General features: G+C 29.2%; 10 protein-coding genes across 10 annotated transcripts; 7 read left to right on the top strand and 3 right to left on the bottom strand.

Moving 5' to 3' along the window:
• Window positions 1–275: 275 nt before the first annotated feature.
• Window positions 276–1480, top strand: BX663DRAFT_474620 (ras-like protein rab-6A; the record flags this gene model as incomplete). Its single annotated transcript, XM_051524227.1, has 8 exons — window positions 276–342; window positions 416–474; window positions 553–639; window positions 705–777; window positions 865–976; window positions 1056–1140; window positions 1199–1280; window positions 1339–1480. 8 exons carry the CDS (start codon window positions 276–278, stop codon window positions 1392–1394), a joined length of 621 nt encoding a protein of 206 aa, XP_051381965.1. The 3' UTR covers window positions 1395–1480.
• A 1317-nt stretch (window positions 1481–2797) lies between these two features.
• On the top strand, window positions 2798–3743 carry BX663DRAFT_562014 (uncharacterized protein). The gene is made up of 2 exons (XM_051531952.1): window positions 2798–3353; window positions 3413–3743. Exon 1 carries the CDS (start codon window positions 2854–2856, stop codon window positions 3349–3351), a length of 498 nt encoding a protein of 165 aa, XP_051381966.1. The 5' UTR covers window positions 2798–2853; the 3' UTR covers window positions 3352–3353; window positions 3413–3743.
• A 1064-nt stretch (window positions 3744–4807) lies between these two features.
• On the bottom strand, window positions 4808–6699 carry BX663DRAFT_513136 (uncharacterized protein). The gene is made up of 4 exons (XM_051528097.1): window positions 6403–6699; window positions 6183–6323; window positions 5789–6111; window positions 4808–5686 (listed from the first exon to the last, which is right to left on the bottom strand). The coding sequence occupies exons 1-4, from the start codon at window positions 6671–6673 to the stop codon at window positions 4973–4975; spliced, it is 1449 nt and encodes a 482-aa protein (XP_051381967.1). The 5' UTR covers window positions 6674–6699; the 3' UTR covers window positions 4808–4972.
• A 126-nt stretch (window positions 6700–6825) lies between these two features.
• On the top strand, window positions 6826–8411 carry BX663DRAFT_513139 (CTD kinase subunit gamma CTK3-domain-containing protein). Its single transcript, XM_051528098.1, has 5 exons — window positions 6826–7062; window positions 7548–7724; window positions 7783–7868; window positions 7934–8015; window positions 8083–8411. The coding sequence occupies exons 1-5, from the start codon at window positions 6898–6900 to the stop codon at window positions 8275–8277; spliced, it is 705 nt and encodes a 234-aa protein (XP_051381968.1). The 5' UTR covers window positions 6826–6897; the 3' UTR covers window positions 8278–8411.
• A 961-nt stretch (window positions 8412–9372) lies between these two features.
• On the top strand, window positions 9373–10831 carry BX663DRAFT_436565 (uncharacterized protein; the record flags this gene model as incomplete). Its single annotated transcript, XM_051523188.1, has 4 exons — window positions 9373–9571; window positions 9632–9746; window positions 9821–10398; window positions 10479–10831. The coding sequence occupies 4 exons, from the start codon at window positions 9373–9375 to the stop codon at window positions 10829–10831; spliced, it is 1245 nt and encodes a 414-aa protein (XP_051381969.1).
• A 680-nt stretch (window positions 10832–11511) lies between these two features.
• Window positions 11512–17005, top strand: BX663DRAFT_543886 (uncharacterized protein; the record flags this gene model as incomplete). Its single annotated transcript, XM_051530860.1, has 5 exons — window positions 11512–12404; window positions 12518–12848; window positions 12940–13133; window positions 13202–13384; window positions 13463–17005. Exons 1-5 carry the CDS (start codon window positions 11616–11618, stop codon window positions 17003–17005), a joined length of 5040 nt encoding a protein of 1679 aa, XP_051381970.1. The 5' UTR covers window positions 11512–11615.
• Window positions 17006–18527: 1522 nt separating this feature from the next.
• On the top strand, window positions 18528–18923 carry BX663DRAFT_404001 (uncharacterized protein; the record flags this gene model as incomplete). The annotated part of the gene is made up of 1 exon (XM_051522241.1): window positions 18528–18923. A coding segment is annotated over one exon (396 nt), but the record flags the coding sequence as incomplete, so codon positions are not given.
• Window positions 18924–19014: 91 nt separating this feature from the next.
• BX663DRAFT_95834 (uncharacterized protein) lies at window positions 19015–20044 on the bottom strand. The gene is made up of 3 exons (XM_051532364.1): window positions 19949–20044; window positions 19643–19866; window positions 19015–19555 (listed from the first exon to the last, which is right to left on the bottom strand). Exons 1-3 carry the CDS (start codon window positions 20007–20009, stop codon window positions 19106–19108), a joined length of 735 nt encoding a protein of 244 aa, XP_051381972.1. The 5' UTR covers window positions 20010–20044; the 3' UTR covers window positions 19015–19105.
• Window positions 20045–20846: 802 nt separating this feature from the next.
• BX663DRAFT_513149 (uncharacterized protein) lies at window positions 20847–21724 on the top strand. Its single transcript, XM_051528099.1, has 5 exons — window positions 20847–20879; window positions 20969–21014; window positions 21071–21174; window positions 21257–21505; window positions 21573–21724. The coding sequence occupies exons 1-5, from the start codon at window positions 20877–20879 to the stop codon at window positions 21699–21701; spliced, it is 531 nt and encodes a 176-aa protein (XP_051381973.1). The 5' UTR covers window positions 20847–20876; the 3' UTR covers window positions 21702–21724.
• On the bottom strand, window positions 21682–23375 carry BX663DRAFT_474632 (cyclophilin-like domain-containing protein). Its single transcript, XM_051524228.1, has 3 exons — window positions 23334–23375; window positions 22345–23241; window positions 21682–22273 (listed from the first exon to the last, which is right to left on the bottom strand). The coding sequence occupies exons 1-3, from the start codon at window positions 23334–23336 to the stop codon at window positions 21773–21775; spliced, it is 1401 nt and encodes a 466-aa protein (XP_051381974.1). The 5' UTR covers window positions 23337–23375; the 3' UTR covers window positions 21682–21772.
• Window position 23376: the final 1 nt, after the last annotated feature.

The raw sequence follows: 23376 nt of genomic DNA on the forward strand, positions 1-23376 counted from the left end.
CTGTAAGAGAATTAGATATAAAATAGATGTTTCTATAATAAAGAAGAGGATTGTATGTGGTATTATTTTATAAAAAAAAATCATCTGATGAGAATAAATACAGACATGTACAAACAAGTGTATCAGTTACGAAGTCATAGTAACAAAATACAAATAGTGAATGTTCCAACATAGTACAACGAAGCAGTCATTATTTAACAAATATGCTTTACTTTCTTTCTTTCTTTTCTTTTCTTTTCTTTTTTTTTCCTTTCCTTAATGTACTATCCATTATAATGACTTCAGCAGAGTTTGGGAGTCCGTTAAGAAAATATAAACTTGTATTTTTAGGTGAACAAAGTGGTAAATAAATACTAATAATAGTAATAATAAAATCCTATATAGTTCTTATTCTCGTTTTATTTTATTTTTATAGTCGGAAAAACCTCACTTATTACACGTTTTATGTATGATACATTTGATAGCACATATCAAGTAAGTCTACATAATTTATTAATTTTTTTTTTTTTTTTTTTTTTGAACTCATATTGTTATCATCACAATTTTTGTCAGGCTACAATCGGTATTGATTTTTTGTCCAAAACCATGTATTTAGAAGATAAAACTGTTCGTTTACAATTATGGGACACAGCAGGACAGGTAAATGTTGTATATGACAATTACTTTAATAATAACGCATAACATTGCATACAAAAAAAAAAAAGGAACGTTTCCGAAGTTTAATTCCAAGTTACATCAGGGACTCTTCTGTAGCCGTCATTGTTTATGATATATCAAGTATATTAAATAGTCTAAATATATATTTATATATGTACATGTATTTTTTTTATTATTATTATTGCTTATATCTACTCTTGTAAATAGGTAAAGAATCCTTTTTAAATACATCAAAGTGGATAGATGATGTTCGAGCTGAAAGAGGAAATGAGGCTATTGTTGTATTAGTAGGAAATAAAACTGATTTGAACGAAAAGAGGTTAACCCCAATAGTTATGTTTATATACATGTATACATGCAATATTAATTCTTTTTTTTTATGAAATACATGTATTTAGAGAGATAACTACAGAAGAAGGAGAGAAGCGAGCAAAGGAATTAAATGTCATGTATATTGAAACAAGTGCAAAGGCAGGATATAATGTAAATAAATAAATAAATGAAATTAATGGTAATGTGTTTGATAATATGATGTGTATAGGTAAAGTTATTGTTCAAGAAAATTGCACAAGCCCTGCCTGGTATAAGTGGATCTAATATGAATGATGATGAAAAAGGACAATGTAAGACTTGTACAAGTTCATTTATTATCATAATCTTATATTCGTTTTAACATTGTAGTGCAAAAAGTGAATCTTGATCATTCCAATTCAGACTCGAGCAGCTGTGCCTGTTAATAAATTTTATTCTATTTTTTTTTTCTTCTTTTTATGTTGAGATTCTTTTCTTTACATAAATAAGGCTCTCAAAAAGAAAAAAAAAGGTGTTGAATATTCGAGATATACATATACATGTATATATTTATATATTTGCAGATTGTTTAGAGTGATTTGTTCAAAAGTTTCCTGCCTTTCATTTTTATTTTACTCGATACTCTTCAGTTAGATCCCAGGAACATCACACACATTTTGTAAGATACTTGAAGATCATTGATTAGATGTAAATGCTATTTTATAAAGTAGTAATAATCCTAGTATTAAACAAGGCTAAAGCCTGGCAAAATTGTTTAACTTTGTCAAAAAAATAAAAATTCATTAAGGATAATAATGTTTACTAATACAAATAAATAGCTATATGATCTAACCTGTTTTTTTTTAAAAAAAAAAGAAAAAGCTGATATCTAGAACCTGAAATAGTATCGATTATACAATCAGTCTCATTAGAACTAAGCAAATATGCTAGATATATTTAACCATATGATGAATACAACCATGACTACTCTGCTTTAAATTAACATAGCAATCGTTATATTTGTTTTTTTCTACTATTATCTTTACTCCATTAGACGACAAATATTAGAAGTGTATTCCTCATGATGTGTGTGTAGATAAGATAATAAACTTAACCCAAAAGATACAAATGTAGATATGAAATAAAGACTAAATAAAAAGATGAGTGCTGTCAAAAATAACTTCATATTCATGATATGATATAAAATAAATAACAATTATTTTTTTTACAAGTACAATGATCCATTGTTTATTAGCAACGACCAAAAGAAATGTAAAAGAAGAAAAGGTAAGGGAGTTTGAGCTTTGAGGTTATCTTTTGTAATGCTCTTTTATACCCTCTCTATTTTTTGAGCTTTAATAGAGACACACATCACGTTATAATGGGTTATATTAAATGCTCCTGAAAGATTAAATTGCAAAGCTTAGTCCAAATATGCTTATTTGTAAAATAAAGAGAAACGACATAGTACAGACAATTTGATCTAAGGATAAAGCTATGAATAAAGAAAGGTGCCTTATGTATGCATCTGACAAAAAAAAAAAAAAAAAAAAAAAAAAGGATACCTACATCAGAAGAACCTACAGTATATAACTATGTGTGTCACATTAAGATTAGGTTAATGTTTCATGTAATAGTAAAGTGTATATTCAAACATAGTGTCTCATTAGCACTATATTTTATATAATTCTTCAGGTGCTACTGTTTATTTTGCTGTGAATGATAGGGCACTTTAAAGCGTGACATAGTTTTTGAAAAAAAAAAAATGTACGTTTAGCAGATTTCCATATTTAGATTATTTTTTTTTTAAAAAAAAAGAGATATTTTACTTTTCTTTTTTTTTTTATTTCTTTTCCTTTTTTTTTCTTCATATAGATCTGAATACATATAAACTATATAATAAAAATGTCAAACAAACGTAATCGTTCATCTTCCATCGATAGAGAACAAGACAGAACCTCAGATGAAAGCTTAGTGAAACGTAATCGTATTGATAATACAAAGGATGATTTATTATCTGAATTATCTCAAGTTTTAAATACAATTAAATCAACACCGTCATCTGGTGAAATCTCTGCAGAAGTGATGGAAACATTTAAAATTCTAATGCTGGAGATTGATCAATTATCCGCTGATGAATCTAATTTAGAAGCAAAACGTATGAAGCAAGAGAGTGAGCTTTGTTTAGAATCTTGGTTTGATGATTTACTTGCTCGTTGTGAAGCTGACGGTGAATTAAATTTGGAAGATTTAGAAAATTTATGTGCAAGTGATGAAGAAGAAGATGCTATTGCTTTTGCTATATCTCAAGAAGATGATGAAGACGATGAAGATGAATTGATTATTGTTGATGATGAAGGCTCTGAAGTAGGTGGAACTTCTCAGCCACTTATTGTTTCATAGTTGTAAGTTTAACTTTACTGATGATTATTTTCTATTTTTCTTACTTAATAATCATTAATAGATATACCGTGAAATACTTATGACTTGTATAAGAAGACCATATAGTTCACCCTTTTTCTTTTCCAAATCATACTCTTTTGTTTTCTCCTATCCTTTACGCTTACGAATGTATATCTGCTCACTTATTTTTATATTATTCATTTTTTTTTCTTTTTTCCTGCTTTTTATTTTGACTTTCCTTTTGCAACAGCAAATACCATTCGCCTATTGTTATACAAAAGATAGAGCCAACAATAAACCAAGTACGCGCATACATATATTTTATGTAATATCAATCACACTATTATTTAGCATGGGTAGCTCAATCAAAAAAAAAAAAAAAAAAAAAAAAAGTACATAATTGGCAATGATGACAACCTTTATTAGCGAAATTCCGTGTTTGTCTCAGGTTCTTTTTCTTAAAAAAAAAAAGTTAACCAATTGTAGATAAAATAAGAGAATATGTTACCTATGGGTTCACCGAGATTTAAAAAAAAAAAAAAAAAATAGTGAAAATCAGTACACACTTAAATTTTCAGTAAAATTAAATCATCAGCAGTGAGTATATTCATGTGTCCTTTTTCAACATGTCATTTATCAATGTTAATCGTGCTGATTTTTTATTTATTTTGAGGTGGGAGGAGCAAGTCAAAAAAGTAAAAAAAAGAAAAAAAAAATAGGCTCGAAAGACTAGCCCGTTTTAATCTCAAGGGCACTACTATGAGTGTCATCAACTAAATGTGACAGAAAAAAAAAAGGGAAGAAGATACAATAGATATGAATACTGCTTGGAAATAAATTACAATCAACTTTATCTATTCGTTTTTTCTTCTTCTTCTTTCTCTCCACTATATTGGATTAAACTAGACAATCATTTGAACAAAACTACAGCAAAATAGTATAATCTCATTCATGGTAAGACTCACCAACAAATAGGACAGAGAGAAAAGGTTTCCACCAAGTCATAAATATGTCTTGATCTATAAACCAAGGTTTGTATTCTTTAGTTTTCAATAAAATATAAACATTTATGTATTAAAGATTATACTGACATTTATAAAAGACATAGCAACTTTCAACGAAAATTCGTCTTAATAGACAAACATTGAAAATAGTTATCAATTGAGTTGAAACAAAGCCTCTCTTTCAAAAATATCACTTTTTTTTTTTTCATTATCAATACAACAGGATTATTGTTTGTTCTGGCAAATATTAGGTTTTTACTAGAGTCGAGTAATTTATCATGGATTTTGACGTAAATGTCTTTAAAATTATTTTTGACTGATAAAATACAGCCACTGATTATCATCAGTTCTCTGTTAGACGGGAGGCAGAATATTCGATGCGAATACTACCAGAAGAGGTAGATTTTATCATACTTATGGATTTATCAGAAAAACTGGTACTATTGATCATAATAAGAATGACCCAATTCATACGCTTATATTTATATATAAGGAAAAGTCCAAGTATTAAAAGAGAGAGAGAGAGAGAGAGACCATGATATAAAGATATAAATATAACTTATGTGCAATTTTATTATGAGTTAAGTTTGTACATGATATAAGAATGCAACTTTTATCTAATCCCAGCCACCAACATCTAAACCAGTACCCGTATTGCTATCTTCATTTGTATTTTCATTTTCTAAAACAGCAACAATATCTTCTGTCGTCTTATTATTAGGCTTTTTAGCTTTCTTCGTCTTATCAACAACACCAACTACACCTGTCTGTGCCTTTGTCTGTACAGGAGGAGGAGTAGTTGGAACAGAAGGGACAGTTGTAGATTCAGATGACGTCGCTTTCACTTTAGACTCTGTGGTAGTAGCTGTCTTGTTAGAAGCAGTAGCAGTAGCAGTAGCAGTAGCAGCAGCAGCAGCAGTAGTAGTAGCAGTTACAGTATGAACAGCAGTTGACTTCTTAGCCATTTCCTTCTTTTCTTTAGAAGATGATGTCAAGAAGAAAGGATCATTCTCTTTTGTCAACTTCTTCTTCTTCTTCTTTAATCCAGATTCCTCCATTTTTTCAGCAGGACGTTTTGATTTAATCTTGGTCACTTCAGCAACTACAGATCGGTTTGGTTTGTGAACTTTATTAACTGCTTCTGTCATTTCTACATCACTTTCCTTTGCTGCCTTTAATTCCTTCTTTTTCTTTTGAAGCTTTATACGTTTAATACGTTGCTTTTTTTCGATAAGATTAATATTTTCTCGTTGTTTTTTCTTTCGTTCTAAAAATTTAGGATCAAATCTTTCACCATCCAAAATACGAAGTGAAGGTACAAGTTCAAGTATCTAAGAAACGAAACGAAACGAAAAAAAGGAGGGGCTTTAATTCATAATGATCTATACATATAGTATTCAAGGTAAAAAAAAAAAAAAAAAAATTCTGCTTACCTTTTCAATATAATCTTTTTTATTCGCAATTGGATTACCCTTTAAATTTAGATTATGAAGTTTCAGTAAAGAACCAAGAGCAGCAATATCTTTCCATTCAGAAAGTTGATTATTACCAAAATCTAAAACTTCGATGGAATTACAATTTCTTAGTGATTCGGGTATCTCTGTAATCTTATTGTCATTTAATCGAATTTCCTTTAATAAAGGGTTATAAGTAAAGTCGGGAACGGTGGTTAATTGGTTGTGTGCAGCAGAAAATTTTGTGAGTTCAGCATTGCTAGATAACTTTGGTACAGTATCGATTTTATTATGAGAGACAACTTGAAAAAAAAATACATGAATAAAATATAATATTATTTGATAAGGCCAAACATGTGTCCATTCAACTTACCCAAGGTATTTAATTGATGCAAAGATTCAATATTTTCAATTTCCAACAATTCATTATTATTTAAAATGAGAGCTTTTAACTGCTTAATACGAGTAAGGTGTGGACTCATGTGAACTAATTTATTATGACTAACATTAAGCACTATAGACAAAGAAAGCATAATCAGACCCAAATGAAACATGTAATATAGATATTTATATGTATATAACAAGGGATTTACCATTCAAAGTTTTAAAATGCTGAAATCCGGTAAAATCCTTAAATTTGTTATGAGAAAGATTCAAAAGTGTTAATTGCTCAAGATCTTTCAGCCCGGCAATGGAAGCATCGTCTTCAAGTTCATTATTGGATAGAATTAATTTACGAAGTTCTTTACAAATAGATATATCGTCAATGCTATTAATGCCTTTTTTCGAAGCATTGATTTCTTTTAAAGTCTCAATTGATTGATCTTTATAAATCTCAGATATATACTTTGGAGTTAACTTCATGTTCAATTTCTAAACAAGAGGACAGAAATAGACCCTTTTTGTTTCTTTAAAAAAATAATAAAAAAAAAGAAAAAAAAAGCCACAAATAACAGTCACAGACTATTATTGCTTTAACTGGAATTTTTCCAACTTATTGTTTTAACTGAGCGACCCTTTTTTACATATAAACATTATATTTTATTGCTCTCTCTCTCTATATATATAAAGAAAAGAAAAAGAAAGAAATGTCAGAAGAATCGGATCCATTTGAATGTCGTTTGCATTTTCTATCATTATTGAACAAGTTGAATGCATCACAGCAATCTATACATAAAGTTGCTATATTTGCAATGCGTCATCGCAAATTATCTGAAGATTTATACAATTGCCTTTTAGAACAACTTGAAAAGGTAAGAATATAAATGGCCAAATTACTTTATTGTTATTTTGGTATATACATTCGAGAAATAGATATAGTTTAGAAAACAGTTATAGGTATAAATAGAATAAAGGAGGAAAAAAGAAAAAAAAAGAAGAAGGAGGAGGAGGAGGAGGAAAGAGATTGAAAAGAGAGTAGGATTAAATACAAATGAGACACTAATAATATTGTTAAAAGAAAAATGTATTTATTCACAACTACTTTCTTGAATTTTTCTTTCTTTCTTTCTCTATTATCTTTTTTTTTTTTTTTTTTTTTTTTTTACTCTTTTTTTTTTTTTCTATTTGATCATCTTAATGTTTCTTTTTTTTTTTAAAAAAAAATGTGTATATACTTTTTATGTATAAAATAATATATAAATATTTTAAAATACTGCATAATTTAAATTGTCTCCATTATTGTCATGTTTTTTTTTAATTTGCCTTTTTTTTTTTTGTAAATGTATTTCTTTTGTAGGCGTCTTTAAACGCTAGGTTAAATATTATTTATGTATTGGATGCCATATTCTCGGCAAGTCAAAAATCAAAATATTCTGGCTATATAAATCTAACACGGCCTGATCTATCTCGCATCATACATGCTGTAGTTGCTAATGGACCCAAAGGAGTTCTCAATATACCCAGTACACAAAAGGTTGGTTATGATAAGTCGAAAGAATTAACCTCTTATTAAATTAATGTATTGTTATTAGATTTTAAATAATTGGAAACGAAAAGGTTATTTTGAAATTGCTGAGATTGAGGAAGCAGAAAAACCCTTATTAAAACGTAATTCAAGGTTAGTGGGAAACAAAAGTAAAGAATATACATTTATCTATAGATGGATTAACGAATGGAAAATAGTACAAGTTTATCCCAATCAAATTCAACAGAGTCATTTTCAAAGGAAGATATACTTCGAAGAATGGAAGAAGATAGAGAAAGGGTAAAAAGTTTATAAAGAGAGAGGGATTTTAGGATTTTTTTTTTAGTAATAATGTAATAATAAATAGCATAAACGATTAAGAGAAGAAATTTGGATACGACCAGCTGAAGAAAGCAGAGATGCTGAATTTGAAGAATTTTGGAATACAATAGAAGCATTAGATCCTGAAACTGATTATGAAATTATGATGAAGCAAAACATGTTACGACTTCCTAATTATGCTTGGCAAACACAGTTTAATCAAAGATCAACCTCATTATAAAAGACATAATAATAAACTAAATAATTGAACACTATTTACTGTTAAAGAGAAGGAGGGAGGGGAAAGTATAATAGCTCTATTTATTCCAAATTATATATAAATATATGTTTTTTTTCTGTATCACACACAATCATAAATAGATGTAAGGATATTATTGTTATTGTAGTAGTAGTGCATATAGTTATATAAATAGATGTATTCAATTTTTATTCTGAACGTGAATGTCCACTTTTGAACGTGAACGTATACAAATAAGAAAAGCCCAATTTTTATTGGATCAGTTTTAACTGGCTCCCCTTCAATAATTCATAATATGACTTGTATGTTCTCTTCTTCTTCTTCCCCGAGAGAGAGACAGAGAAAGAGAGTTCTTTCAAAGAGATGGTTATTATTATTTAAAAAGCACATAAAGATGTAAATATTTTATAATGATTTCTTTGCCAAGACGAACATGATGGATGAAAATATCTTCAAAGCCAAAATAAGCCTTAAACAAAATTTTTCTTAAAATTGAGGAAAATAGATGTTTTAGATATTATAAATCCACTTTATGATTGGTATAGATTATTTTTGGGTTTTAAAGCAATAGTAGTGATTATGGTTGTTGTTAGTGAAAAGAGTACTAATTTAAACATATTTACATTGCATATGATTAAATATATTATATATTATTGTTACTATAGAAGATCCTATTTACTTTCTTTCTTTCCTTTATTCACATTATAGTAAACTTGTTTCAACTATGGTAGCAATGTTACTTACTTTAATCAAAAAAAAAGAAAAGACTTGTTCTTCATTCTATGTAGTATTGAAATGTCGTCTTTTTTCTCTCTCTCTCTCTCTTTCATTATTTTTATTATTTTTATTATTATTTTTTTAGCTCATTTAGAATCTTAAACACGGTTATTGTCTATTTGTAGATAATATCTCTATTTTTATTTATTTATTCAGCAACATTTAAATCGGGGTTTGAAATAAATAAGACAACTATTATCAAATATAAAGGGTTTATAAAAATAAGAAAAAGGGGAGGGGGGAAGCAATTAAGACAATTTTTTTTCTTTTTCTTTTTCTTTTTATTCTGTAAACTATTTCATGTTAAACGTACATCCTATACATTCGCCCGAATTTAAAATTCATTTAGATAATGATGAAGTTATATTACGAGGTACAGCAGAAGAGTCAGCAGGTGTTATGTTAAGAGGAAGCGTTTTATTTATTTGTCATGAACTTACAAAAGTGAAATCGATTACATTAAAATTCATTGGTACGACAAGCGTGAATTGGGTAGAAGGTAGAGACGATAATGATTAGAAAGAGTAGAGTGTACTAAAAGTTTGATATAAAACAATAGGTCTTGGAACCCATCAAAAGCACTATAAATCTGAACGTAAAATTATTGAAAAGGAATGGACATTTTTAGAGTTAAAAAAGAAAGCTTATCAATTATGTTCAGGTCGATATAAATGGTAAAATTAATTATACAACAAGTGTATTTTTTTTCTTTATAGTAATTCTATATCTGTTTCTATTTCTTAAATAGGGATTTTGCTATACCTATTCCAGGAAATTTACCAGAATCAATCTATCATGAAATGGGACAAGTTCAGTATAAATTAAAAGCTTATTGTGATCGACCTACGTTTTCTATGAATTATGTAGATAGAAGACATATTAAGATTATTAGACATATGTTACCAACATCCTTAGATTTATCTCAATCTATCATTATTTCAAATATTTGGACAGATAAAATAGCCTATGATATTAGTATCCCTAGTAAAGTCTACAGTCTCAACAAACATATCCCAATTTCTTTCGATTTATTACCTATCGCCTCTCACCTTAAAATTAAATCAGTCATCTGTTCCTTGAAAGAATACATTACTTTTCGTACTTTAGATCATCATCATAAAACTGAAGGTCGATTAATTAATTATATTCGTGACGATCAATTCATATTTAATTCTGATACAGGTCATTGGTCAAAAACTGAATTATTACCAATCTCTACCACTCAACAACAACACGTTCATTATGATATGTGCGGTGAATTAATTCAAGTAAAGCATAAACTTAAATTTATTGTCGCCTTACAGAATGCGGATGGTCATATTTCGGGTAAAATGACTGGAAATTTTTTTTATTTTTTTAATTTTTTTTTTAATTTTTTTTTTATTAATCATCAATAATGCTATTAGAATTAAGAGCTGCTATTCCAGTTATTATAGCTCCGATGATTCCCGAAGAGGATGGAAATGAGTTACCTGCTTATGAAGATGCTTGGAGATCAATTCCTTGTGATGCTGAAACTTTAACCCCTTTAATACATGTTCCTAGAACAAATTCATTACCTTCAATTGATTCGAATTCCTCACTATCATCAACATTGTCTAATCATCAACAACAAGACGACTTATTAACTCCCGAACCCTTGCCTTGGATGGGTTTTGATATTTCTCGTGTACCCTCATATGGAACTGCTTTACGTTCAAGTGTTCCCTGTACTTTAACACCGTCACTTCCTAATTACGAATCCATTGTCATTGTATAAATTAGTATTATTGTTATTATTATTTTTGTGTGTATATATTTGTATTATTATTATTGTTATTATTTTGATTTATTTATTCAAAAAAAAAAAAAAAAACTTTATCATTCTATCTATCCTATTATATAACTCGTGTTCATTATTATGAAAAAAAAAAAAGTAAAATACATGTATAAAAAAGGACTTTAAAAATAGTTTTATCTGACTGAGTTGTACAACCATTCCATGACTATTACGACTGCTTTATTGATTTAAAGTTAAAGAAATAGTAAAATAAACTATTTAAAATAAATAACTTTTATGACATTTGTGTATAGGTTCTTTTACTCTAATAAACGAATTATTATTAAATAATACAAAAAAAAAAACTCCCATTTTTTTTAATATTTTTGACTATTGTGCATTTGTTATCTAGATAAACGCAAATACCACATTTTAGCGTGTAACTAAAAAAAAAAAAAAAAAAAAAAAAAAAAAAAAGAGAGGAGTCAAAAATTAAGGAACGAATCGTTAAAGCCCAGACATGAATAAAAAAAAATTAAAAAGTTATATCCAATCAAAATTCGGTATATCTTTTTGTTCTTAACTTTTCTTTTTCCCCACCCAGCAAACCCCTCTTTTATTCTTTTTCTCTTTATTTTATTTTTTTAATTTTTTATTGTATTTTTTTTTTTTTTAAAAAAAAGAAAACTGCCTATATTAATACAAATATACAATATATACAAAATATATATTTTTATATATTTTTTATTTATTTATTTATTTTATTTATTTTATTTATTTTTAAATGCCTATCAGGGCTGCAAAAACGATAGTTAAAAAACTATCAAATTATTATTATAATTATGGAAAACTAGTTTCTTCTCGAACTTATTTATTACTACTCTTTTCTCTTTCTTTTATATCCTATTTTTCATTACCAATCATATCCAAATATTTTCACCATGTTGTGTCTTCGAATAGTAATATACCTTTATCTCATATATCTACTTCTTTGGATTCCCAATGTTGGCATGCTTCAGCTCATGTTCAATTCAATAATTTTACCCTTAATCAACAACCGCCAACTACTTATTTAATAGCAGAACAAATACGTTTATCTTTACCAGATCAGTCTGTTAATTTTGAATTAATAGAACAGGCAAAAAAAATTTATGAAATGATCACAACAACGGTTGTTAATATGGATGGTGAAGCAGCTCCTGTTTCTTTGGCTACTATCTGTTATCAACATAGAGGTCATTGTCTAATTCTTGCTCCATCTTTTAACCAATTAAAAGATGAACCTAGTTGGAGATCAAAAACGTATATTCATCATTATCCAGAATATGACACGCATCCTTATTCAGTTTATTCAAATGCTACTTTTGATTCTAAGGGAATGTTCATTAAAGCAGATGCTGTCTTGTTAACATTTATATTAAATCAAACACAACATGGCAATTCTGTATTCATTTGGAATAAAATTTTAGAACAAGTTAAATTAAAGCTTCATATTTTGGATATTCAACAAGAAGGTGACTCCTTTATTTGGTCTGCCTCATCAAATATTTTGCCACAAATGATACAATATAAAGTAAAAAAAAAAAAAAAAAAAAAAAAAAAAAAAAAAAAAAAAAATCAGGGGGTGGGGTTTAATTAACAAAATTTGAACTGAAACAATTTTTTTTTCTTTTTTTTGATATATAGTTTAATTTACTTCCTTATGATATCTCGTATAAAGTCCAAATCTCTATTCTAGTTTATATCGGAATCTTTTTCTTAGTTTCATATACATTTGGAAAATCAAATTTAGTGAAATCAGGTTATACATTTGGTTTAGCTTCTATCTTTCTATCTATTGCTTGTTTCACAACGACTTGGGGCATTTTTGACAAGTTGGGAATGTCATTTCATTCTGTACCTTGGTATCTTTTATTACTAGTTATCAACATTGGTTCATTGGAGAATATATTCTTATTAACGAATGCTGTTATTGATGCTGGTTGTGACATGATTGTAAAGGAAAAAATCAATAGAGGTATTTTATCCTTATCATATATGTATATTTACATATATATAATCAGACTGCTTATAAATATATATATAAATACATATTTGTATATTTTTAGGGTTACAAAATGTCGGTGTCCCCATGACTGCAACACTTACAGCAGAACTTTTAATTCTTCATATTGGATCACAAATGGATACTGAATTGATAAAAGAATTTTGTGTATTTGCAAAAATGGCATTATTAGTAGATTTTATATTAGAAATGACGTTTACTATAGCTATACTTTCAATTGACATTAAACGAGTCGAGGTATGTGTATATATGCATATCTTTCTTTCTTTCCTTTTTCTTTTAACTAATCCATTTTATTTTTTTAGTTGGCTGATTTAGATGATCGTCAAATGTCTAAAAGACTTCATGAACTCTCTGGCTTTGATTTCGAAAAAGAAAGACAGAATCCTGATTTTTGTCCTATTCAAGATACAAAAAATAAAGAAGATTCAAAATCTTGTGCAGAATGTAAAGATTTTAAAACACATCGAGTTTATAACGCGTTCATGGTAATACATCTTTTCTTCTTCTTTTTATTTTTTTTTCTTTCTTTCCAAGACTTACTTGTCTTTTTTTTCTTTCCGTAGCTATGCTTAATCGTTCTTGCCTTGTCTTTGTTTTGTTCTAAAGAAAAACATAGTCATACATCTTTATCTTCATCAAATACAATTGAACAGCAAGCACACTTTTTTAATTATCAACCTGATTTAAGTCAATTATCAGATCAATTTTGGTCTACTGTAAATCCACAAAAGGATATTACTTGGCTTCAAATTCAACCACCTCAATTAATTATCTATGATTCAGATATTAAACGCGCTAAGAACCATTTAAATCGTTTACAATATTTATATCAAATGAAATCAATGTCGATTCGTTATAAAGCTGAGCATCGTTCTTCTCTTTTTCGTATGTTCATCTTTTCTATCTTACAAAAGTTCTTTACCTTTATACTCAGCATCAATATCCCTATCTTTATTCTTTGTTTGGTCATGATCGGGATCATTACCTGGATGACTCCTAAATGGCGAAAACAATGGTTGGTACCTCTTCTTATTCGCTATTTTAATCAAATGGTCTTGACTTTAATTCGTTGGTTTCCTTTAAGATGTCTCTATTATACTTTAATTAAAGGTCAAGCTTATGAAGGCTTGAATAAGGAATATGATGCAGATGGTATACATCATCGTGGTGCAATTGCTGTTCAAAATATTTTTAATCAACAACAATATCGTTCTAATGTCAAGACGGTCCAGATACGTACTTTAAGTCATCAACATGTGGCTGATATTCAAGGTTTAGATGCAAATGCAGGTCATAGTTTAGTTTCTTGTGGTCAAGATGGTCGTATTATCTTATGGAATGCAAGTCCTAAAAAGGCTACATGGGCTGCAAGACTTGATAAATTATTCCCTATTCGTGGTGGTGGTCTTCAAGCGACTCTAAACCCATTTCTCTCTTCTTTCGACAAAAGGAAATTATCTGTTCATCATCATCATCAACAACAACAAAGAAAGAAATCAAATCAGGCTATTTTATTATCTAAAAATTATCTTTCAAAGCCTCGTTGTGTTAAAATGGATCAAGGAAATAAATGGATAGCTGCAGGTTATGATAATGGTATGATTCGTGTCTGGAATGCAAATACTGGCCTTCTTTTTAGAGAAATGGATATACATCCTCATACGCCTTCAGTAGAGGTTCAACAAGAATCATCCTCTCATCTTCGTCATCGATTCAATCAAGATATTACAAATGCAGGTACTTTCTCTAACTTGAGTTTTACAACGAAAAAAAAGGGTCGTATGGATCCTATTTTATCTATTCGATTCATGGGTGCTATTGCTGAATATTGTCATCCTATCATTGCTGAAGCAGCTGCTCGTTGTCGAACGTCAGATACAGAGGAATCTCAAAATTTTATTATCTCTGCTCATAAAAGTGGTGTTATTCATGAATGGAATATTTTATCGGGTGAATGCATTCAGACAGTTAAAACGGGTCATACCAAGGAGATAACGCAATTGCATGTGGTGGATTCAAAGGTACCTCATCGTAAATTGGGGGTCACTTGGGTTTTCACCGCATCCAAAGACGGTACAGTCAATTGTTGGGAACGTCGATTAGTCGTAGTCGTTCATGCTACCAAACGAACCGCACAGCAGGATACAGAAGAAGAAGAAGAAGATCTGGATAGACAACAAACAACGCGTTGGACTTTAATGTATACTATTAAACAAAATTATCCTGTTACATCCATTGCCACTGAGGCACCTGTTGGAGGTATGGGCATCTTGGTGATCGGCTATAGTGATGGTTCTGTGAAAGCATGGAATTTTGAAACAGGTGAACCTGTTTGTACATTATCGTATGGTAAATCAAGGTCATCTTTATCAAATGATCCCCTTGGTATCGATGCTAATCATGTAGGAGGTCCTCTTCGTCAATTCTCCAAATTATCAAATCATCGTGCAAGTGATTCCTCTGATAATGATAATGATGATGATGATGATGATCATTCATCTGATCCACCATCCTCTTTTACTTCTTCACATTCTCGCCGTATATCAGATCATCATGGAGCCATTTATCAAGTAGCAGTCACTCGTTATTGTGAAGTAGAGAATGGACCCGGTCTTTGTCGTGGTTGTGATACTTGTTTTGGAAATGGATTTTTAATTGCATCTAGTAGCATGGACAATAAGGTTCATGCATGGCGTTTAGAGCGTGCTGATAACAATCATGAAGGTACTTGTACGTTATGCACAAAGGATTATCATCGTAAACAATATAAGCATCGTAAAACCTCAGTTAGTAGTAGTAGTAATACGAATAATAATAATAATGAAGATGGTGATCCTGCTATCTTGGCTACTATGAATAACGATAACAGCAACACTAGTCATAAAAGAAGAAGAAGAAGAAAATCTAGTCAGCATGGAGAAAATGCGAGTATGATAGCAGGGAAAAGGAAACATATGAATCATACCAAGACAAATAATACAAATCCATCTGAGGATACCTTGGAATTACTTGATATTGAGCAATTAGTCGATGATACCCATATTCAACTAAAGCCCACCTTTCTTGGTAAAGTAGATCAACCAGCGGGGCATGGTGTGATCTTTTGTGACAAGATTTTAGCAGGTGTACGTCGTCGTCGTCGTCGTCATCATCAACCTCAACAACACCGTCGTCAACTTGAACAATCACATAAGGAACATGGTGAATGGGAGGCATGGTTTGCATCTTTACAATATTATGATCCATCCGTTGTAGATGAAAGTGGGCATACAACTACGATGAAAATTCCTCTTGAGACCTTTATCTTGGATGATCCTCAGCAAGATATCCAATTACAACCAGACTCGCCATCCTCTCAAACACAAAAGAGTTCATTTTTCGGTCTTTTCTCCTTGTCGTCTTCATCAAATGCTGGTTCAAAACATGACGAGAAAATCATAAAAGATCAATTAAAATATAAAGGAATTCATGCGCATTCAATTGATCATGAGTATACAAGAAGAAAAGTAGATAAAGAAGAAGAAGAAGAAAAGGAAGAAGATATGGAAGAAGAAGAAGAAGATAGATTAGAAGCAAGTGAAAATTTACCATTTTCAGCAGTACGTCATATTATACCCCTGGATGGATCAGGTTTAGCTTGTGATTTTGGTAATTTTATAAAACTAGTCTTTCTTCAGAAGCCTAGTTTAACAGAAAAGGAGAGATTAAGACAAACAAGAGATGTGATGGAAGATCCAAAGTATAGATCAAGAGAGACGATAAATGAAGAAGAAAATAGTTCAGAGTGTCAATGTACTGAAGATACATGTTCGTTGGCTACAAAGGGAAAGAATGGATGTTGTGGTGGAGTGAATAAAGAAAAGAATGGTGGACAATGTTGTGGTAACGGCAAAAGTATTAAACAAAAGCAACAAGCCATTAGAAATCAAAAGCTATTGTTAAAGAAAAAAACCGCTCCAACGAATAGTTGTTCAGGATCAAATGGTGGTAATCTTACTGAATGTGCTTTAAAAAACAATTGCTCTCGTGCTTCAGAATGTGCTTCATCTAATCAACAGGCACTTGCATCAAGTATATCCACTTTATCTTTTAATCATTGGCTATAAAAAAAAAAAAAAAAAAAAAAAAAAAAAAAAAAAACTCATATCATTACCGCCTTTTCCCCTCCTTTCACACGCATACTCACTCACTCACACTCGCACACTCTCTCTCTGTGTGTGTGTGTGTATTGTGTTGTGTTTACTTGAAGGGAAAATAAAATAAAACAAAATAAAACAAAATATACATATATGCATACCCACTTTTATTACTTTAGCTTTATACAATAATAAAAGAATAGTATTTATTGCAAACTTTATTTTATTAAAGTACGCTCACTATAAATAAAAGAATCATATACACATGTATCATTATTCAATTTTAGATAGAAATAACCACACTCTACTTTCTTTACTCTATTCAGTGTAACGATAATCATGAATATCGAAACTAAGAAAAGACTTTTTTTTTTTTTTTTTATTTCTAATACATTAAGCTTACACGACAAAAAAAAAAAAAAAAAAAAAAAAAAAAAAAAAAAGAAAAATCAATTTTATTATTTATATTTCTATTTTCGTTATTAGATGGAGTTCTATGATAATGACGATCTACTGCTATTACGTAAAGGATACATTTTAGAGTCATTTTTTCATAAGCCAAGAGATTTTATTATACAATAACAGCTTTAAGATGTATATATCTCGTCATTTTTTTTTAGCATCATAATAAAAAAAAACTAGAATAGTAGACTTTATTGCTCTCTCTTTTACTTTTAGATAAGCTACTACTACTGCTACTACTATTAATAGTGTAGTACTTTTTTTTTCTTTCGTTCTATCTTTAGCAAACATCATTCTATATTTGTTTTTGTTTTTTTTCTTTTCAACTAAAACAGTAGTAATAAAATAGAATTAATAAATGTACATTGTATCCTTTAAGGAAAAAAAAAAAAAAAAAGAAGCCTCAATTGAGGCTTGTCTCTTATTTTTATTTATTATTAATACTACATAATAATAATAATAATAGCAGGAAGGGATGAAACTATTAAATGTGATTGGAGGAAAAAGGCCCAAAAGTAAGTAAACTTATTATGCATTATACAAATATAGTCAAGTTAATTAAGTAGTTTTTGTTCATTATAATAATAATAATAAGCATCACATGTTGCTACTAATGGCTTATTATCATTATTATAATCATACCTTATTTTTTTTTTTTTAATTTCCCCCTCAGAATAATTATGTACTAAAATAATTATGATGATCGTCAATAAAAGTAGTCGCTTTTTTTTTTTTTTTTTTTTTTTAATTCATTGCCAAGAGACAAAATAAGCCTTACATCATTTTATTAAAAGGCATAAAAAAAAAAGTCTGCATTTTATTATTTTAAACTTTACAGTGGCTAATTTCTTTTACCAATTCCTGTTTCAAGATTTTATTATTATTTTCTTTTTTTTTTTTTTTTTTTTTTTTCATGCATACATGAATCTATATAAATACGGGCTAAGAAATTTTCTTTTCTTTTTTTTTTTTTTTTTTATAAATATTTATTTATACAAATCATTAAAAAATGTTCAAGAACACTGCTACTTTTATTTTATTCTTCTTTGCTTTTATTATCTCCTTAACCTCTGCTCTTGTTATTAATCCTAAAATTACAGTTCCTAATTCACACACGAAATGGAGAGCAGGAAATACGTATATTGTAAAATGGAAGACTACATACCAGGATTACGGTAGCAATAAAGCAATCCCTATTCCTGATGACTATAAGGGTACAATCAAATTGGGTTATCTTGATGAAAGAAAGGATCCTTATAATGAACACCTTCTTTGGGATGATCTGGCTTCTGGTTTTAAATTAAATGCTGGTTCTCAAACTATTACTTTACCTTCTGATCTTGAGACAAAAACATCTTACATTATTGTTCTTATGGGTGACTCTGGTAATGCCTCTCCCAAGTTTACTATTCAAGCTGCTCGTTAAAAAAAAATTATACCAATTATAATTTGTATTATATATCCTCCCCTCCCCTCAACAATTTATCTTTATTTATATGTATTTCTATGTTACATATATCTATGTATATAAACACACACACATATATATAATATACAATTGTGTATATTTTCTTTCTTTTCTTAAATAAACTAAAATACATGTAATTTTTATTTTTTCAAGCCTGCAACATCTTCTGCATGTTTCTTTAATTGCTTTAGAGAGCCAACACCGAAAAAAATAGAACTTAATGTCCATTTCAGTGTATTCAAAGGACTATACCAACCTCGACCAATACAGGTCAATAGTGTAAAAGTACCTTCACATAGATGCAAGACAGTCAAGCCTTTGAAGCATTTTGAAAGTAATTCTGTCCCGATTTTAGTTCGTACCTGTAATAATTGAAGTGGAAATTGACGTTCTAAATAATCATCTGACGTGTATGTGAATAATGTTAAAAGGCCAATAAAAGTACCAATCATCAACATAGAATTTGTATCTGGTAAATAAAAACTATTGAGAGGGACATGAGGTTGAGACGGAGTATAGACATCTGTAGTTGAAGCTATTAATGCTTTAGCTATAGCCTTTAATGGAGGTGGTCCTGAAAGCGAACTAGGCTAATCATATATGTAGTTAATAATACTTTTTTTTTTGTGTGTGTGTGTGTGTGTGTATAATGTATTATTATTTATTTATTTATTTACTAATCCTAAAGCAGTTTCTGCTTCTTTTGCCATCTCTTCTAATATAGGTCTAATCTCTTCTCTCTTTTTTAACGGTGTCTTAAATGGTATCGTTAGTTGATATACTTTAGAATCATTAGGCAGTTCATAGTCAAGAGTGAAATTTTTAGAGTTAATACTCTTAAACTTTGCTTTGGTTGCATTATCAATTTTCCCGAAATATCTCACGTAAGCAAGATTTGTAGCTTTATAAATATGTATATTCATATATGATGAATAAATGCACAATAAGGTTTTTTTTATATGTATACATATGAATATAACTACCTTCATGTACACTCATGTAAGCTGAAATGGGAGCACTATGAGGAGCAATCGGATCTGCCATTTATAATGATCGTATATTTGGGTTTTTTTTTTTTTTTTTTTTTTTTTTTTTTTTTTTTTTTTTTTTAATAATAATAAAAAAAAAAGAACAATAAAATTATTAAGAATGAACAATTGTTATTTTATCTCCTTTTGAATTACACAAATAACAAATTGTTTCAAAACAGGAAATTATTATTGCCTGCTATTACGACGATAACTTTTTTTTTTTTTAATGCAACAATAATAAGCTTATTTTTTTTTTTTCTGTGTTAACCTCCTCACTCCTACTTTTAATGAATCGGCTATATTTGGAGTATTTTACATTAATGCAGCAATAATGAATCCGTATGCTGCTTATTTATCGTATCGTGGGAGGAGGAAAATGATTTAACCATTTTATTTATTATTATCAATGCTAGTTCAAAAAAGAAAGAAAGAGAGAGAGGCTTGACAAGCCATTCGAGCTTTTATATAGAGAATAGTTTTTCTTTTCTTTTTTGTTTCCATTATCAAAAGTATGGAATTTATTTTATAACAAAAGTTAGTTGAGGATAGTTATCACATATCTAAATAAGCGCTTATAAATAACGTTTGTATACACATACAATTATGTGTTTACGGTATTATGGTAAATATTTAAAATTCTTCAAATGATTACAATTCCTCTTTCTAGACAAAACATCAATATATTTATATTTTATTTATATTTCTTCTTTGCCGTTCTTCTTCTTTACTTGTTATTAATATTCATTACTCCTATTAAATGCCATTTGACAGTACAACTACCAATGACTCTTCTACCACATTAATTTCAAGATGGAAGGAAAGATTCTTTACTTTTTATACTTTGTGTAAAATAATATCATTAAGTTTGAATCTTATATACATGGTATATACATACATACATATATGTATATAAAAACAAAACTAGTGATTTATAGTGAATAAGTACACTAAAGTAATTTACACGTAATAAAGGCAAGAATCATTGAATACACATATAGAACTGGAACAATTATTATGAGTACTATTTTATATCATATTCATATATAATATTCTCAATTAATATAATGTTTCAAGTTCCTCAGCATAAAAGTTCAGGAACATCGTTTTTATTTGTTCAACTTGTGATGGGATGTTTTATTATGTTTTCTTTAATTGTAGATTTTTTTATTCTCACTACTGTAAGTAAAAAAAATAAAATAAAATAAAATAAAATAAAAATTCAAACATTCAGACAGATATTGTTTTAATAATATTGTATAGTCAAAATTGAATGTAGCTAACTGGTATTGGCAGCCTGGAATCCTTTTCTTTATATTAACGTGTGGAAGTTTTTTATTTACTATTATAGATATCATGATAGTCAATAATGATATACAATTGGGTTCTTGTATGCAACGATTCACAGAGAGTGATACCTCATATCTTTTACTATTAGAAATATGTCATTTAAAGATACGTCTAAATCATCTATTTACAATGGCTGTAATAATGAGAGATTTTTTTACAAGCGTAAGAATGATGGTTGTCTTCTAATTCGATACATTAAATATTGATATATATATTATGACAATTATAGGGATTATATGTCACAGCAAGCTATTATTATATGTTTAGATTAATTCAAACATTACAAAGAAGGGATTCATTAGATACAGCGATGCATCTTATATCGAATAACTATAATTCTCCATCAATGACTCAATAAATCGTTTTATTTATAGTAATAAAAAAAAAAGCATGTACAAAATTAAAGGTATTTGTTTATAATCCTATGTTTTATCTTCGTCTTCTATCATCGTCCCTTCTTCTTTCACGTTCATCCCTATAATGTTCATGATCTCGTCGATAATCTTTTCTATCATCTCTTCTACTTTCTCTTCTATAATCGTCATCTCTTCTACGATCCTCGTCTCTTCTACTCTCTCTTCTATAATCATCATCTCTTCTACGATCTTCAACTCTTCTATCTCTTCGATAATAATCCTTTTTACTTTCTCTTCTGCTATTATCATCCTTTATTAAAGATCGATCATCTGTTTTATTTCTCTTTTTCTCTCTTTCATTTGTATCAAATACCAAGTCGTAATTATCTCCATGATTTGCATCACCTTCTCTATATCTTGTTCTCTTTGTAAGATTATCGAATCCTCCCATTGACTGAATATTACCACCTGTTCTTCTACTAATCCAATCCTTATGAAGTTTTGATACAGATTGCGAGAAATCAACATGAATACGTCGATCATCTATAAGCACAGATTGCATTTTAAAATATGCCTTTTTTTTTTTGAACAAAAAAATAAGTAATCAAAATTCTCTTCCTTTCTCTTTCTCTCTCTCCTTTATACCTCTTCTGCATCTTCTTTATTCTCAAATTCAATAAAAGCATAACTGAGAGAATCACCAGTAATTCTATCACGAATGATTTCACAACTATGAATAGGACCAAATCGAGAAAAAATTAATTCCAAGTCCTCATCTCTTGTTAAAGGATTCAATTTGCAAACAAATAAAACATTCTCGGGAGGTTTTACTTCAGCAAAGGGCAAGTCACCAATCATTTCTAGAGTGAGTGCATGAGCCTTTGCTTCTCTCTCTCTTGCTCGTTCCTCTAATTCCTCTGGATCACCCATTTCCTCGATATTTTCATCATCGGCAATACGCATGGATTCTAATTGTTCTTTTGTGGGTAAAGGAGATTGGTCAGGAACCTGGAGCCCCTCTGGGTCAGGAAAAGGATCATCTAAAATAACTGTATGTTTAATACGAATATCACGATAAGGTCTTCCCTTTTCATCGCAAAATGCATTGTTTATTTTATCGAGTACTTCAAATCCTTCAGCTACTTCACCAAATAAAGTATATTTGCCGTCCAAATAATCTAAATCATCGCCTAAAGTAATAAAAAACTGACTTCCACTCACACCTCCACTTTCTAATGACCCATCCTGAGCAACCGCCATCGATACCATGCCGCGTTTTTTATGTTTTAATTTAGGATTAATTTCAGCAGGAAAATAGCGCTGAGATGATCCATGTAAGATACCATAAATTGATTCACCTTGATCTCCCTTACCAGTAGGATCTCCTGTTTGTGCCATGAAATCTTTCTGTACATTAAAAAACGGTGCAAAGTTGTAATATTTAATTTTGCAAAGTTTTAAGAAATTAAGTGCGGTTTTTGGACATTCATCTGTGTAAAGATCAATGACTAAATCACCTAACGATGTCTCTATTAAAACTGACTATGTTGAAAAAAGAAGAAGAAGAAAAAAATGCACAGGTAATTTATATTTAGCATCATTATTATCATTTTAGGACCTAAGGGTAAATTTACCATATAATCTGTTTTATGAATTTAGTATTTACAAAAAAAAAAA

Source organism: Cokeromyces recurvatus (genome assembly GCF_025118155.1).
Source record: "Cokeromyces recurvatus strain NRRL 2243 chromosome Unknown BX663scaffold_16, whole genome shotgun sequence".
In the NCBI taxonomy this organism is placed as follows: Eukaryota; Fungi; Mucoromycota; class Mucoromycetes; order Mucorales; family Mucoraceae; genus Cokeromyces; species Cokeromyces recurvatus.

What these genes read in the sequence shown, in the direction of transcription:
- BX663DRAFT_513139 (XM_051528098.1), top strand. Translation starts at nt 6,898, where the DNA reads ATGTCAGAAGAATCGGATCCATTTGAATGTCGTTTGCATTTTCTATCA. An exon ending in ATATACCCAGTACACAAAAG is followed by an intron (nt 7,725 to 7,782) that starts GTTGGTTATGAT and finishes TATTGTTATTAG; the next exon opens with ATTTTAAATAATTGGAAACG. An exon ending in TGGAAGAAGATAGAGAAAGG is followed by an intron (nt 8,016 to 8,082) that starts GTAAAAAGTTTA and finishes AATAATAAATAG; the next exon opens with CATAAACGATTAAGAGAAGA.
- BX663DRAFT_513136 (XM_051528097.1), bottom strand. Translation starts at nt 6,673, where the DNA reads ATGAAGTTAACTCCAAAGTATATATCTGAGATTTATAAAGATCAATCA. An exon ending in GCATTTTAAAACTTTGAATG is followed by an intron (nt 6,324 to 6,402) that starts GTAAATCCCTTG and finishes CTTTGTCTATAG; the next exon opens with TGCTTAATGTTAGTCATAAT. An exon ending in GCATCAATTAAATACCTTGG is followed by an intron (nt 6,112 to 6,182) that starts GTAAGTTGAATG and finishes TTTTTTTTCAAG; the next exon opens with TTGTCTCTCATAATAAAATC.
- BX663DRAFT_562014 (XM_051531952.1), top strand. Translation starts at nt 2,854, where the DNA reads ATGTCAAACAAACGTAATCGTTCATCTTCCATCGATAGAGAACAAGAC.
- BX663DRAFT_95834 (XM_051532364.1), bottom strand. Translation starts at nt 20,009, where the DNA reads ATGGCAGATCCGATTGCTCCTCATAGTGCTCCCATTTCAGCTTACATG. An exon ending in TTACATGAGTGTACATGAAG is followed by an intron (nt 19,867 to 19,948) that starts GTAGTTATATTC and finishes ATATTTATAAAG; the next exon opens with CTACAAATCTTGCTTACGTG. An exon ending in CAGAAACTGCTTTAGGATTA is followed by an intron (nt 19,556 to 19,642) that starts GTAAATAAATAA and finishes ATATATGATTAG; the next exon opens with CCTAGTTCGCTTTCAGGACC.
- BX663DRAFT_513149 (XM_051528099.1), top strand. An exon ending in ATTTTTTTATTCTCACTACT is followed by an intron (nt 21,175 to 21,256) that starts GTAAGTAAAAAA and finishes AATATTGTATAG; the next exon opens with TCAAAATTGAATGTAGCTAA. An exon ending in TGAGAGATTTTTTTACAAGC is followed by an intron (nt 21,506 to 21,572) that starts GTAAGAATGATG and finishes TGACAATTATAG; the next exon opens with GGATTATATGTCACAGCAAG.
- BX663DRAFT_474632 (XM_051524228.1), bottom strand. An exon ending in ATAAAGAAGATGCAGAAGAG is followed by an intron (nt 22,274 to 22,344) that starts GTATAAAGGAGA and finishes AAAAAAAAAAAG; the next exon opens with GCATATTTTAAAATGCAATC.